General features: G+C 39.8%; 1 protein-coding gene across 1 annotated transcript in view; it reads left to right on the forward strand.

Moving 5' to 3' along the window:
* The window catches only part of zgc:63972 (protein CutA homolog), a 28,881-nt gene that overhangs the window by 3,959 nt on the left and 8,896 nt on the right, over window positions 1–16,026 (forward strand). The window contains exons 2-4 of the mRNA XM_060841092.1: window positions 461–606; window positions 6,016–6,075; window positions 14,472–14,517. Of these exons, the coding sequence (XP_060697075.1) occupies window positions 461–606; window positions 6,016–6,075; window positions 14,472–14,517 (252 nt within the window). The remainder of the gene's footprint in view (window positions 1–460; window positions 607–6,015; window positions 6,076–14,471; window positions 14,518–16,026) is intronic.

Consider the following 16,026-nt stretch of genomic DNA (forward strand, 5'->3'; position numbering starts at 1 on the left):
GCAAAAGACTGAATCTGTGATTTTCCATAGCTTTTGTTTCAAATGTTATCTTGGACTCAATGAAATTATATTCCTCAATTAAAATATGTTAAAACATTTTTAACAAGAGGAGTTCTTGTTTTAAAGCCTTGCCTAATTCTTTTTGCTTATAGAAAAGGGTGGCTCTGGCTCTGGTTTGAGTTAGTTTACCAAAATCAGAATATAATTTCAGGTTAGCAGGTGTTAAACTATTTTGCTTGGTAATTTAGAATTCATTCTCAGAAATTTTGCAGATCTGGTATCTTGAAAGCAGGTCTAGGTTTGATTGAGGGACAGACTTGACATCTGTTGGTTAAGCTTTTCTCTAATCACTGTGAAATTGAAAGTCTTTAGTGTTGTCTGTTAGTGTCAATCTCACATCTGCTTTAAAATTTTGACAATTAACTAACCAGTGACTTTCTGCCACCTTTTGTCTTTTTAGGTTCTGCTTATGGGCCTGTTATATCCAGGGCTAAAGAATGTTGCTGTATACTTGCACTCAGCAGTTACTGGGAGCTACATTTCTGGAACACATTCTCTAGTTTTTCTCAGCTGTCCCAATGAACAAGTTGGCAAAGTCATTGCAAGGTAAAAAATAAATAGTTTAATTACTAGCATTATGTTTTAATTCATTACCTGAAATTCAGAGCAGTGAAATTATCACTCTCCAAAGTAAAATAACTAGATTCAATTGATTCTAGAAAGACACAAGTCAGCCAGTATTTGGAAGAGGGAAGAATACTTGATTAATATTTTGGCTCTGTACCCTGCATCTTCCAAAATGCCTTTGTGTTGTCCCTTCAATAATTGAAATTCTGGCAAAATCATGGATTTACCATGTAAATCACACTCTTATGATAATTCTGAAATTATATCAAAGTTAATACAGTTACTGCTTTCATGTTAGTCTTTCAGAGCTGTTTAAGAAACATGCACCACTAGCAGCTTATATTCATTTAATTCTCCACAGATTAACTAAAAGTTTAAAAGGAAATTATGGTTGTATAAACATATAATTTAGAAAAGGATTAAAGGTTTAGTTTGTGTTCCATACTGCCTTCCCAGAGGTTTGGTTAGAATACAAAAAGCACCTGAATCGAAATTTCTCACATTTATTGTCCATAGAAATGTTTCAAATAATTCATGCAATAAAATAACACTATCTTAAACTCTCTCTTTGCTTATTCTGTATTTCAATACATTTAAAAAATGTTTTTCCTTTTTTTTTTCCATTCTCCCTGACAGTCTAATTTTGGATTGTGACTCCCTGTACATCTTGCCTCACCTCTACAACTAACCTTGAACCTCAACCATGAGTATTGATGGGCATATTTACAATTAAACCTTGTTTCATCCTCACTTAAAGTTCTAACCCATTTGGTCACCAAGAAAAGAGCAGATAGGATGGTGAAGGCAGCATTTGGTATGCTTTCCTTTATTGGTCAGAGTATTGAGTACAGGGGTTGGGAGGTCATGTTGCAGATGTACAGGACATTGGTTAGGCCACTGTTGGAATATTGTGTGCAATTCTGGTCTCTTTCCTATCGGAAACTTGAAAGGGTTCAGAAAAGATTTCCAAGGATGTTGCCAGGGTTGGAGGATTTGAGCTGTAGGGAGGTTGAATAGGCTGGGGCTGGTATTCCTGGAGTGTCAGAGGCTGAGAGGGTGGCCTTATAAAATCATGAGGGGCATGGATAGGGTAAATAGACAAAGTCTTTTCCCTGTGGTGGGGGGAGTCCAGAACTAGAGGGCATAGGTTTCGGATGAGAGGGGAAAGATATTAAAGAGACCTAAGGGGCAACTTTTTCAGAGGGTGGTACATGTATGGACTGAGCTGCCAGAGGAAGTGGTGGAGGCTGGTACAACTGCAACATTTTAAAGGCATCTGAATGGGTATATGAATAGGACGGGTTTGGAGGGATGAGGTGGGTGCTAGTAGGTGGGACTAGATTGGGTTGGGCTATCTGGTTGGCATGGACAAGTTGGACTGAAGGGTCTGTTTCCATGCTCAATATCTCTATGACTCTAACTAAATTAAGGCTCAAGCATCAAGCTGATTGCATTCTTGAAGAGACCACACCAATCTCTGACTTCTTTGAAGCAGCAGTGTGTGGTTAATTGCTCCTGCCAATGGTCAAGTATCTTGAGCACTACTGAAGTAAATCTCCTGGTTTGTTGCACCCTGACTGGGTGTTTGAAAATAAGCCTGTGCATCATGCCATGTCTCAACTGACCTAGTTGATCTTTTGTAACTTGAATCTTATTTATTATGCAAATATATTTTCCAGTTTGGGACAAGGGGTTTAATTTCTTTATAATCCAGTCACAAACTTCATGCATCTAATAGAATTTTGAAATTGACTTTAGATCTTATCATATTCCATCTCTGTCATGTGTTTCACTGAGTTGATTGATTACTGAACTAAATAAACAGATAATAGTGAAAAAAATGAAATTACTTATCAGATATAAATTAAGCACAACTAAACATAGAATGTGGACAAGAGATCATATGAAATCTTCAGTGAGATGTGCTAAGTTTGTGCTTTAGCTACTGGTATAGAATGGTCACAACATGGGAGGGGTCCAGGCCTGTGGTGGCTTTTTATAAGAATTCAGCTAGTCATATTCCCTTACCATTTCTGGCCTACCCTTTCCAACAGTGCACCTCATGTTCTTACCTTTTAAACACAACAACTGGATATTTTTCCACCTATTCCTGTTGGATCTTTTTGTTGCTGCCCACAGCAGGGTCGTTAATGGAACATTTCCTGACCTACTCCACCCAGAATCTTCATGATTTTTCACACTTCTATCAATTAATCTCTCAACCTTCTCTAAGGGAAACAGCCCCAACTTCTCCAGTCTATCCACGTAAGTCCCTCAACGCTGGAACCCTCCATAACTTTTGTGCAGCTTCTCTAATACCTTCACATTCTTCTAATGTTTATTGCCCAGAATTGAACATAATATTCCAGTTGAGGCTGGACCAATGTTTCCAAAACATTCTTCGTTTTGTAATCTAGGCACCTACTTAGAGCCGAGGAGCTTTATTAACCACTCCCTCAACCTACCTTGCCAACTTCAACACTTAGTTTTATATTATGTTGCCTCTGTTACATCCTTCCTACAAGAATGTATCATTTCATACTTCATCTGAGGTCTGTCTGCCCACTTGACCAGTCTGACTATATCCTTTTGAAGTCATCACTATCTCTCTCTCTTCCCAGTTCATAAATTCTACATTGTTTCATTTGTAGTTTTGAAATTCTGTCTTGCGTGTGTTCTTTAGCTGTTTAAATCCATGTGAGCAGATACACTCTGTGCTGTCAGAAAGGGAATGGTCAAGATTTTGACTCCGCAACAGGGAAGGAACAGTGATCCTAGTATCAAATCGGGCTTAGAAGTGTACTTGGAGGCAGAAGTGTCCCTATTCCAGGAGTGGAAAAAGCAGAAATTTTATTTAGAAATTGATAGTCAAAGTCAATTGTTTTGAACCACAAACATTAAAGGTATATTGTAAACAAATGGTAGGTCCGGTTATTCTTAAAAACAATTGATTCCTTGGATATCTAGAACTAATGGATGCTAACAGCTGAATAATGCTTTGTTTTGAAGTGGATACTCCTAGTTTTAAATTTCTTGATTGCTTTCAGGCTCCACTGACCCCCAAAAAAATCACTAACAGGTCCAACTGGTTCACTGACACTTTGTTTAATTTTTGCGTGAGGTACTGAAATTACACCCATATTAGTTTCATATAGCCTTTAAATAATCAAAGACCTTTAATTTACTATTCTATAACAACTATGCTAATGGCACTTTAGTTTTTTTGTGTGCAAGTTGGTAACAAGCTCAGCAAATACATACAGTTAAAGGTGAAAATCTAGAAGTCTAAAGGTCACCTTTGCTCTGTAAACTGTACCAAAACAACAGTGATGTACAATTCAAACTTATTGAACAGTGTGAAGTTCTTGTTATCTTTAACTGAAACAGATATGCTCTAACAATCTGTGGTGAGTTTAAGTAACCTCAATGGCATAATACATTTTAATGACAGCCAAACAATCTTTGACACTGAAAATGATACTTTTGAGTGTAAATCTCCATTCCTTCAGATTTTAATTATTGTTGTACATTTTATAACCTTTTCTTTGTTTTTTTTTCTCTCCCACTTTAATTCTTGTTTTAGTAGGCAGCAGTTAATAATGTAGAGGTACAAAGGGAACTCTTGTGCAATTACTCACTATAAGTTATACCATAGGGTAGGAAAGCCATAGCAAAACTACATGGAGGACCTGGGTGGTTAGGCCAAGCTATTGAGCATTTCCTTAGTGAGATTAGACCGTTGTTAATGAACAAGGCAGAATTTGAATGGTGGTATGAGATTTTGAAGTCAAATGAGGTACAGAAATTTAAAAAGTGATTAAAAGATTGCAAAGGAGATAATGGACCATTCAGCCAATTCACTCTATTCTAGTGTTCTATTCTAGGTTCTATTTCGAAACAAGTAAAATTTTAAAGAGAAATTGTTTGACTCTATCATATTTTGATTGTTTCAGACTTGAGTCTTGTATGCAGTTCTGGTCACCATGTTATAAAAAGGATTAAAAATGGTGTTGAGGATTGACTAGGATGATGCCAGAAATTATTATAAAAACATAGAAGGGATGGACTGAATGGATCTTGCCTCCTGAAAAAAAGGAACTTTTTTAATAAAGCTATTAAAAATTAAGGGTTTTTTTTATGGTATATACAGAGAGAAAGTTATCTTTGCAGGGGTGCAGCGTATCTAGGGCCCATCAATATGAGTGATAAGAAAACAAATAGGAATTCAAGAAGAAAATTCTTTACCCCCAAATAATAATGCCACCAAACCTGCTACCAAAGGATGTGGTAAAAACAAATAGCACAGATGTCTTCAATTGAAGTGGGATGAGGATTTTCATGGAGAAAGAAAATAAGGCTGGTATGGTGGATTTAGAAGAGGCTAAGATGACAGGTAACTCGAGTGCAGCAGGAAAAGTAGAATAGTGTGGATTGGCTGAATGGTCCATTTCTGTGCCATATCTCCTATGTAATCTTTTTTATTTTTTTTAAATTTCTGTACCTCATTTGACTTCAATCTCTTACCACCATTCAAGTTCTGCCTTGTTCATTAACAATAGTCTAATCTCACTCAGGAGATGCTCAATAGCTTGGCATATCCACCCAAGTCCTCCCATGTGTTATACCTTTTAACTGCTCATGAAAATTGAACACACAAAGGCAGGTCTAATGAACAAGAATTGTCATTGATTCCCAATAAATACTCTCTCATAGTAGTTTGTAGCCCTTTACTTAATGGCTATGGACTTAACTAAATTTCTAACAATAGCAGAGGATGATCCTTTGAATGCCGAGACTTTTGTGGGATGGAAACCCCTTGCTCTCTGAAGTTAGAGGGGTGTTTTGTGATCATTTGAGTAATGTGGGTACATGTAGGACTATTAGCCACGTTTGAACACTGTTCTGTATATGGATTGGTTTTCTTCACCTCAAAATGGAAACTATTCAGTAATCTCTCAGATGGTGCAGTTGTTGGTAACATCAGTGACACTTTTCCATCAATCACCACCCCTGAAAGCAACATCTTTTCTCTCTGTTATTCAGTATGTTAAAATATTGTCTATGTTAAGCAGCATTTCACATTCTACTAAAGTAGAAACTGGCTGATGCTAAAAGGTAGGATGGATTCTTCAAGTTGTGCAGACTTTAAAGGAAATGCAGAACTGTCACACTAATTACACTTTATGTGAGAACAGGAAATAGAATCGTGCTTTGCTACCACTATCTGGGTTGTCATGGTAACCTGTTGAATTGAGGCATATCCAGTTCTGGGTACATATTAAAGATGATAAAGAATAACTACAAGAATAAAATGAAGTGTAAATTGTTGATTACCTTTCAAAAATAGTGGGCTCAGTTGATTTGATATTTTTTGACCTCCCTCCCTAGGACTATTGTGGAGAAGAAGCTGGCTGCTTGTGTGAGCATCTTACCAAAAGTGTTTTCCATGTAAGTTAAAGGAAAAAAAATCCTTTTTGTTCAATGTTTAGCCTGTCAGGAAGCAAATCTGAATGTTTCACTTCTGTGAAAGTCCATGGGTTATTCCAAAGCTAAAAATCTCCTCTTGCAATTCGAACTAAACCATCTAAAACCTGTTGTTACCAGGTGAGGAGTGAACTGGTTTCCTCTTTTATTTTTCAGCTCCTTTAATTCTTTTTACTGTAAGAAATAAGGAGCCAATCATTGGGTTTTCTTAAGTGAAGACCAATTTTTACTGTATGCTATCCTCAAGAAAAATAATGTGACATTAAGCATACAGCTCATGCAGTCACTTGGTGCTTCCCAATGACATCCTCTTACATGTACAAAGAGTTAAAAGAGAATGGTGATGATCAGTATAAAGAAAGAAAATTACACCGTTTAGAGTTCATTGTCTTTGAGAATTAATGTTTAAACCTAGGGCTGAGGAAATTAGTTGATTCCTTTGGTGTGGAAATGTGGCTGTTCCCTGATACTTTAGTGTTTGTTCCAGAAGGGCTCATGCCCAAAACGTTGACTCTCTTGCTCCTTGGATGCTGCCTGACCTGCTGCACTTTTCCAGCAACACATTTTTAGCTTTGTTTGTTCCAGAAGCCAGTTCTTTTTGCTTTCTTTCCTTTGCTGTAGTGATTGGAACTAGGTGGACCTTGTTAACTACTTGCTTGAGGCTGTTAATCTGGGCCAAGCAGGCTGACCAATATAACCAAGAGTGGTCATTATGGCTGATTGCCTGCCCCTCTTCCGCGGTTACGTTAGAGCCTGGGTGTCCTTGGAGAAGCAGCACGCGGTGTCCACCAACACCTTGGAGTTGTTCAGGGAGAGGTGGGTGCCGCAGTGAGTGGAGTGCATTATTTCCCCCTCCAACGCTATTTTGATTTAGTGCCTGCCCTCCCCTTCACTGTTTGATCACACAGCATTGCCCTTTGATGTGAAGGTCACTGCTTGTCACTGGCCACTCGGGTGTTTTCCTATCTTCCTGGTGGTGGAAATTGAATAAAGATTCGTGCACTGTGTCTCACACCTGCATGCACACACCATGGGTGCTGGGGAAAAATAAGCACTACCACAATTAGGCGGTAGCGTGGGGGTTAATTTAAAAAAAGAAAAAATATATATATATATAACCGAGAGGGGATCATTATGGCTGATTGCCTGCCTCTCTTCCACAGTTATGTTCAGGCCTGGGTGTCCTTGGAGAAGGAGCATGGGGTGTCTAACCTCACCCTTGAGGTTTTCAGGGAGAGGTGGGCACTGCAGGGAGTGGAGTGTTTTATTTCCCCCTCAACTCTATACTAATTTAAGTTTAGATCAGACTGGTCCTGGAAAAGCACAGCAGATCAGGCAGCATCCGAGGAGCAGGAAAATCGACATTTCGGGCAAAAGACCTTCATCAAGAATAGAGGCAGGGAGCCTTCACTCTCTAGTCAGGGGCACAGACACTTCTGTGGCCAGCAGCACAAGATCAGAATGGTATGTTGCCTGCCTGGTGCCAGGATCTTTAAGAGTGATATGCTCTTGCCCGATATGAGAGTTTAGGGAGAGGATACGTGTTACTGAGGATTATATCTGCAATAAATGTTGGTTGTGAATTCTGTTGGGTCAGTTGGAATGACAGTTAGAAGCAATGAATAAATTATAAGAGCTGGGGGTGTAATGGATGGTGGTTATAGGAAGGCAAAAAAAACTGCAGATACAGTTGGGTAGCTGAGCTAATTCCAAGAAAGGTAGGAGACTTCTGTAGCTAGCCCCATTACAAACAACTATGCTGTTTTGGAAAATGTAGGGGTTGATGGATTGTCAGGGGAATGTAGCACAAACATCCAAGTTTCTGGTATTGAGACCGGCTCTAGTGTATGTCTGGTTCCAAGTGATCAATTGTGTTCGGGGACTCTCTAGTCAGGGGGACTGACAGACATTTGAGGCCAGCCACAAAATCAGAATGGTGTTGCCTCCCTGGTGCCAGCATCCAGGATATCTCAGGGAGGGTGCAGAATATTCTGAGGAAAGGGACCAGCAGGAGGTCATGATACACATTGGTTCCAATGATAAGGAAGGGGAAAAGATGAGGTTCTGGAGGGAGAATATAGAGAGTTAGGCAGGAATTTAAAAAGGAGATCCTTTAGAGTGGTAATATCTGGATTACTCCCAGTGCTGTGAATTAGTGAGGGTAGGAATAAGGGGATAAAGCAGACAAATGCATGCCTGAAGAGCTGGTGTTTGGGAGAAGAATTCACATTTTTGGATCATTGGAATCTCTTCTGGTGTAGAAGTGACCTGTACAAAAGGCTGGATTGCATCTGAATTGGAAGGGTAGTAATAGACTGGCAGGGAGATTTGTTAGAACTGCTCAGGAAGATTTAAACTAGTAAGGTGGGTGGGGTGGGACCCAGGGAGACTGAGGAAAGAGATCCATGTGAGACTGGTACAGTTGAGAAAAGTGAGTCACAGTCAGAGAAGGCAGGAACATAGCAGAGAACAAGGTAGGACTGATAATATAAACTGCATTTATTCCAATGCAAGAGGCCTAACAGGGAAGGTAGATGAACTCAGGGCATGGTGAGGAACATGGGACTGGGATATCACAGCAATGACAGAAACATGGCTAAGGGATGGACAGGACTAGCAGCTTATTGTTCCAGGATACAAATCCTGTAGGATGGACAGAAAGGGAGGCAGGAGAAGAGGGGGAGAGGTGTTTTTGATAAGGATAGCTTTACAGCTGTGCTGAGGGAGGATATTCCTGGAAATACATCCAGAGGTGTTATTTGTGTGGAATTGAGAAATAAGAAAGGGATGGTCACCTCCTTGGATTGTGTTATAGATCCCCCTAATAGCCAGTGGGAAATTGAGAAACAAATTTGTAAGGAGATTTCAATTGTCTGTAAGAATAATAGGGTGGTTATGGTTGGGAATTTTGTCTTTCCAAACGTATACTGGGACTGCCATAGTGTTAAGGGTTTAGATAGAGTGGAATTTAAGTGTGTACAAGAAACTGTTCTGATTCAATATCTGGATGTACCTATTAGAGAAGGTGCAAAGTTTGACCAGCTCTTAGGAAATAAGGCAGGGCAGGTGACTGAGGTGTCAGTGGGGGAGCACTTTGGGGCCAGTGACCATAATTCTGTTAGTTTCAAAATCATGATGGAAAAGGATAGACCAGATCTAACAGTTGAATTTCTAAATTGGAGACAGGCTAATTTTGACAGTATTAGGCAAGAACTTTCAAAAGCTGATTGCGTGCAGACATTAGCAGGTAAAGAGATGACTGGAAAATGGGAAGCCATCAGAAATCAGAGTCCATAGACAATTTATTCCTGTTAGGGTGAAAGGGAAGGCTGGTACATGTAGGGAATGTTGAGTGATGAATGAAATTGAGGGTTTGGTTAAGAAAAAGAAGGAAGCATATGTCAAGTGTAGACAGAATTTGAGTGAATCCTTAGAGTATAAAAGCAGTAGCAGTAGACTTAAGAGGGAAATCAGGAGGGCAAAAAGGGGACATGAGATAGCTCTGGCAAATAGGGTTAAGGAGAATCCAAAGGGCTTTTACAAAAACAAAAGGGTAACTAGGTAGAGAATAGGGCCCCTCAAAGATCAGCAAGGCAGCCTTTATGTGGAGCCACAGGAGATGGGGAAGATATTAAATGAGTATTTTGCATCAGTGTTCACTGGAAAAGGACATGGAAGATACAGAATGTAGGGAAATAGGTGGTGACATCTTGAAAAATGTCCACATTGCAGGGAGGAAGTGCTGGATGTTTTGAAAAGCATAAAGGTGGATAAATACCCAGGACCTGATCAGGTGTACCCTAGAATTCTGTGGGAAGCTAGGGAAGTGATTGCTGGGCCTCTTGTTGAGATATTGTATCATCGATAGTCACAGGTGAGGTGCCGGAAGACTGGAGATTGGCTAACATGGTGCCATTATTTAAGATAGTGGTACGGACAAGCCAGGGAACTATAGACCAATGGTGGGCAAGTTGTTGGAAGGAATCCTGAGGGATAGGATGTACATGTATTTGAAGAGGCAAGGATTGATTTAGGGATAGTCAGCATAGCTTGCTGCATGGGAAATCATGTTTCATAAACTTGATTGAGTTTTTTTTTGAAGAAGTAACAGGGGATTGATGGGGGCAGAGCAGTAGATGTGATCTATATGGACTTCAGTAAGGCGTTTGACAAGGTTCCCCATGGGAGACTGATTAGCAAGGTTAGATATAATGGAATACAGGGAGAACTAGCCATTTGGATACAGAACTGGCTCAAAGGTAGAAGACAGAGGGTGGTGATGGAGGGTTGTTTTTCAGATAGGACGCCTGTGACCGGTGGAGTGCCACAAGGATTGGTGCTGCGTCCACTACTTTTCTTCATTTATATAAATGATTTGGATGTGAGCATAAGAGGTACAGTAAATAAGTTTGCAGACGACTCCAAAATTGGAGTTGTAGTGGACAGTAAAGAAGGTTACCTCAGATTACAATGGGATCTTGATCAGGTGGGCCAATGGGCTGAAGTGGCAGATGGCATTTAATTTAGATAAATGTGAGGTGCTGCATTTTGGGAAAGCAAATCTTAGCAGGTCTTATACATTTAATTGTAAGGTCTAGGTAGTGTTGCTGAACAAAGACCTTGGAATGCAGGTTCATAGCTCCTTGAAAGTCTAGTTGCGGGTAGTTAGGATAATGAAGGTGTTTGGTATGCTTTCCTTTATTAGTCAGAGTATTGAGTACAGGGGTTGGGAGGTCATGCTGCGGTGTAGGACATTGTTAGGCTACTTTTGGAATATTGGTTGCAATTCCGATCTCTTTCCTGTTGGAAGGATGTTAAACTTGAAAGGGTTCAGAAAAGATTTCCAAAGATGTTACCAGGGTTGGAAGATTTCAGCTATAGGGAGAGCTTAAATATGCTAGGGCTGTTTTCCCTGGAGTGTTAGAGGCTAAGGGTTGACCTCAGAGGTTTATAAAATCATGAGGGGCATGGATAGGATAAATAGACAAGTCTTTTCCCTGGGGTGAGGGAGTCCAGAACTAGAGGGCTTGGTTTAGGGTGAGGGGAAAGATATAAAAGAGACCTAAGGGGCAACTTTTCACGCAGAAGGTGGCATGTGTATAGAATGAGCATGATCTAATCATCCAGACGCCTTTTTAAATAATGCAATTATATGAATAGGAAGGGTTTGGAGGGATATGGGCCAAGTGCTGGCAAAAGGGACTGGGTTGGGATATTTGGTCGGCATGGATGAGTTGGACCGAAGGGTCTGTTTCCATGTTATACATCTCTATGACTCTATGCTGTTAGGCGGTCATGTGGGCAGAAGGTAAAAAAAAACAAAAGAAATAGAAATTTTTTTTAAAAACTTATAGCCAGGAGAGAGAGGGTCATTTTCATGGAGAGGTGGGCATTGTGGGGTGTGTCGTGTTTTACTTGCCCCTCCAACTCTATTTTGACTTTGTCCCTGCCGTCCCCTTTCACTTTTTGATCATGCAGCATTGCCCTATGGTCACTGCTTGTATACTGGACACTCGGGTGTTTCCTTCCTTCCTGGTGGTGGAAAATAAATAAAGATGCATGCATTGCTTTTCACTAAAGGGAAAAGCCAAGTATAATCAGGAGAGAGGGGTCGTTACTGTTGATTGCCTGTCTCTCTCCTGCAGTTACATTTGGGCCTGGGTGTCCCTGGAGAAGGAGCATGCGCTGTCTAACAACGCCTGAGGATTTCAGGGAGAAGTGGGTACTGTGGGGTGCAGAGTGTTTTATTTCCCCCTCTGGTTCTATTTTGATTTAGTCCTTGCCCTCCCCTTTACCTTGAGAGGCATTGCCCTTCTTGAGAAAGACTCTGCTTGTCACTGGCCACTCAGGTGTTTCTTTTCTTCCGGTAGTGGAATATAAGTAAAGATTTCTGCACTCATTGTTCTTCACTGTCCTGCACGTGTGCGCGCACACAGTGTTACTGGGGAAAATAAGCAGTAACACTGGGAGCAGTGTGGGAGTTTCGGGGGAAAAATAAACGAAGTTTCAGAAAGTCTCCTCAGTCTGGAAGAAAATAAATTAGATTCTTCTCAGGTGAGGACTGATGTACTGTGCACTAATCAAGCAAGGGTGATTTCGTGACTGGAACCAGCCTCTGTGCAGTTATTTCAGAGACATGTAAAAATCAATCTCAACAGTTGACCTTGTGATTTTTGGTTTATAAAACATAGCTTTAAATGCTGCATGCGACAGTCAATCCTACTTTTTCAGGGATCAAAAAAATATAATCAGAGATTAGAATCTCCTCAGCTGAGTGGACTGGCTTTGAGCTGGCTAGCTACAGTGTACTGTGCACAAGTAAATAATGGGTGACATGCTGGCAGGTTACCAGCCTCTGAAGTTAGTTCAGTAGCTTTATATTTTTAAGCAATCAACCTCATCTCCATTCAGTTTGCTACAGTTCAAACCATTGGATCTTTTAAAAAATCATATCTTTCAGAAGTACAAACATATAGTCTTGTGATCAAGCAAAGAAAAATTTCCATCCAACCAATTGGGAGAATTTGTCCTGCCCCAGAGGATCCTAATTACAGAATCAAGCAAGATCACTAAAAGAGAAATGATTACTTGGAAGCAAAGAGTATAAGAGATTTTGGCATTTTAAAAATTGAACAGATAAATGACTGTCTCATACTTCATGACTTAAGTTACTTTGTCACTAAACTTGCTTTCATGTTGGTATTTATTCCGATAACATTTTCTTTGTTTACTTTTAATCTAGTACAATGGGATTCTAGCCTCAAATATAATTAGGTACAAATTGTCAATGCTGAATATATTTAACATCGGTAAGTGAACAGGACAATGTTAACATCTCTGGAAGAGAAAATATAGCTAATTCTTGGGATTGTTATAAACCATTATATCTCTAGACCAAATGCATATCCAGATATAGTCCTGTTTTATCCCACCTTGAATATGTCAAAAAAGCAAAAGAAATTACGTGCATCAATATCACTTTATTTCTTCAAATCCGTTTCCAGGCTGCTATAGAACTCTGAAAGTAAATAATATGGCTAGGACACTGTTCCATTTGTTCCTTTTTGTTCTGTCGCTGCTTGTGGGACCAGTGGTCATTTTGGTCATCTCTACCACCACCTCCTTCACCTTCTCCATGATACTACCCTCTTATTCCTCAGATCATTTCCAAGACAGAAACTACATCTTAAACGTTTTTAGGTGAACCCAAATATTTCTTTTGATGGCATGCAAGTCCTTGAAGTAACCCTGAAGCAACATCTACAAGTACACAGTTCACTTCTGAATGAAGTTTATTTTTATTGTTTCTTCAGCAGCTCCCTAATTGTTGTTGGATTTGCCAACTATATTATTCAATATGAAAATGTAGAAGAGTCAAAATATCCTTTTTTAGCTCAAATCAATGAGCTGAAACTTTTTTTGCTCCTGTCAAGATCATATCTCTAGCCTCAACTTGTCAACCTATCCAGTTGCCCTTACATGCTAAGGTATGCAACCTCTGCATGTTTTACAAACTGAAATTCTGAAATCAGTTGGCAAGACTGCTGTCAGCTGCTGAGTATCGTCATTGTTGCAGAGTCCTTAATCTGCACATTCAGCACCTTTGGACATTCACGAACTTAAGTTAAAACCACCTAACTTGAATACCCTCCTATAGTATATCCTGTAGATGATCCTTGTCAAGCTTCACTGGCATTCTTGGGTCCCAACAAATTGACCAGTATGCTCCCTCTCTAATTTCTCTATAATCTTACTCCACCCCAACAAAGTGACCAACCTATGTTTCTGTCACATTGGAATACTGTTTACTTCCCAATGCTTCCATTTTAGAGATCGTTCAGTGATCATACTGATGTCTTCTGAAACTCTAACTCTTTTTAATCCTCCTGCTTCCTTCTGAAGTTTCTGAACTCCTGCACTTTTCTACTTAAGTTTAAGAGCACCAGGCCCTTTTGGTTTGGAAATCTCAGGCTTCTCTGTGAAGATGGCTGTCTGAAGAAAATGATCTTTGCACATAATAAATGTCTTGTTAGTTGGGAAAACTGTGCAACTCTTTAATGTTTTTAACATCCAAAATCAGAAAGGACAGAGCAAACTATTCCTGTTAAATCTCCTCTCTTTGCAACATATGAATGATGTAAGGAGCAGCCATTGCAATTGAATTGTACATTGATAATGTTGGGGAAATTAAACACTGGTATTTGAAAGCCATATGTGCAGACTTTAAACCTGTTCTTTTCCACACTATACAGCAGACAGTCCAGTAAAGCAATTCCTGAAATGCAGCATTACTTGTCTGGAAGTAGGCATGTCCTTGCCCATCTTTGCTGACTATCTGTTTCTTTCCATTCTGTGTTCAGATACAACTGGGACAGTGAAATAACAGAAACTACTGAAGTTCTGATGGTGAGTTGCTGCATGTCAATTGTTCACAATATGAAAATTATTTTCAGAGGTATTTGGTGTCAAATGCATCACCCCATCCTGTGGAATAAGCATGATGCATAAACCTAGAACATTCCAGTGGAGATTTAAGTGTCAACTTTGGATGAGATTGTATTTAATACAATATCCAATAATTGGTACAAATTGGGAATTGTTGTTTGAAAGCTAAATTTCCAAAATGTTTAATAAAGCCGATGACATTCTCAATGAGCATTCTAAGTTTAATTAACAAAACATTTTTAGAATCTGTTTATCCCATCTTTACATAGAAAGAAAGTAGGAGCAGGAATAGGTCATTCAGCTTTTTTATCCTGCTCTGCCATTGCTGATCATCCAACTCAGTCCCCTGACCCACTTTCACACCATACTCTTTGATTCCTTTAGTCCTAAGACTGTATCTACATTGAAAGGTTTCAAAATTTTGGTGTCTCCAATTTCATATGGCATAGAATTCTACAGGCTTACCTGTCTGAGTGAAGAAATTTCTCTTCATCTCTGACCTAAAAGGCCTATCCTTCATGACCCCTAATTCTAGACTCTCCAGTCATCGAGAGCATCCTTTTAGCATTTACCCTGTTCCAAAGTGGTGAACCTCATTTGTCATCATAGTGCATCTGTCATGTCTTTGCTCACTTACTTATTTAACCTTTCCAAATCGTCCTAAAGTTTCTCTGCATAGTCCTCGCAGCTCAAACTCCCACCTAGTTTTGTCATTTGCAAACTTGGAGTTAAAGGCATATTTTGTACAGTTGTTTTAGATTACCTGAAAAAACTAAACAGCTTGCAAATGGCTGTCATATCTGCCCTTTCAGCTGACATTGATTGGCCTTTCTGTCCAGGTTGGTAGGAAGGTTGGCAATGCAGAATTGGAAGATGGCATTCTGAACCGTGATCATATTCCCATGTTGTTTTGCTAGTGCCAGGAAAAGTAGAAAATGGTTCACTGGAGCCCAGTTGAGCCACAAGTGTCCATGTCAGAATCTCTTCCCCACCTGAAAGGCAGCTATCAGAGGCTTCTGTGCTCTTGCAGCCTCTCCATGCATACTAGAATTGGAGTGTGGATGTGGAATCTCCTTTTTAGCTACTCAGCCTATATGGTCACCCTGTGTAGGCAACAACTTTGGCTGTGCTCAGTGATCCCCTTCCCTCGACACATGGCTGCAGTTTCATTGAATTCAGGCTTTTTGATTTTGTCCGTAGTTGTCTATTTTATCTCTGTCTTAAGTTGACTGAGTGACAGGTATTGTACCCAACCCTTCACGCTTGGTTTAGACCTGTAGGTAGGAGTTCCCAAAAGGCTTATGAAAGTTCAATCTCATCAGTCTTTCAAGATCAGTGTCAAGACTACTGATATTGCTACTTACAATATTTTGAGATTTCTTTTCACCCCCATTATACAAGAAAAAGATAGATATGTGGCTGACAGAATCTGAAAGCTATGGAGAGGTGGGCAATGGATGCCATAGACAG

This window comes from Hemiscyllium ocellatum, chromosome 21 (assembly GCF_020745735.1).
Source record: "Hemiscyllium ocellatum isolate sHemOce1 chromosome 21, sHemOce1.pat.X.cur, whole genome shotgun sequence".
Lineage (NCBI taxonomy): Eukaryota > Metazoa > Chordata > Chondrichthyes > Orectolobiformes > Hemiscylliidae > Hemiscyllium > Hemiscyllium ocellatum.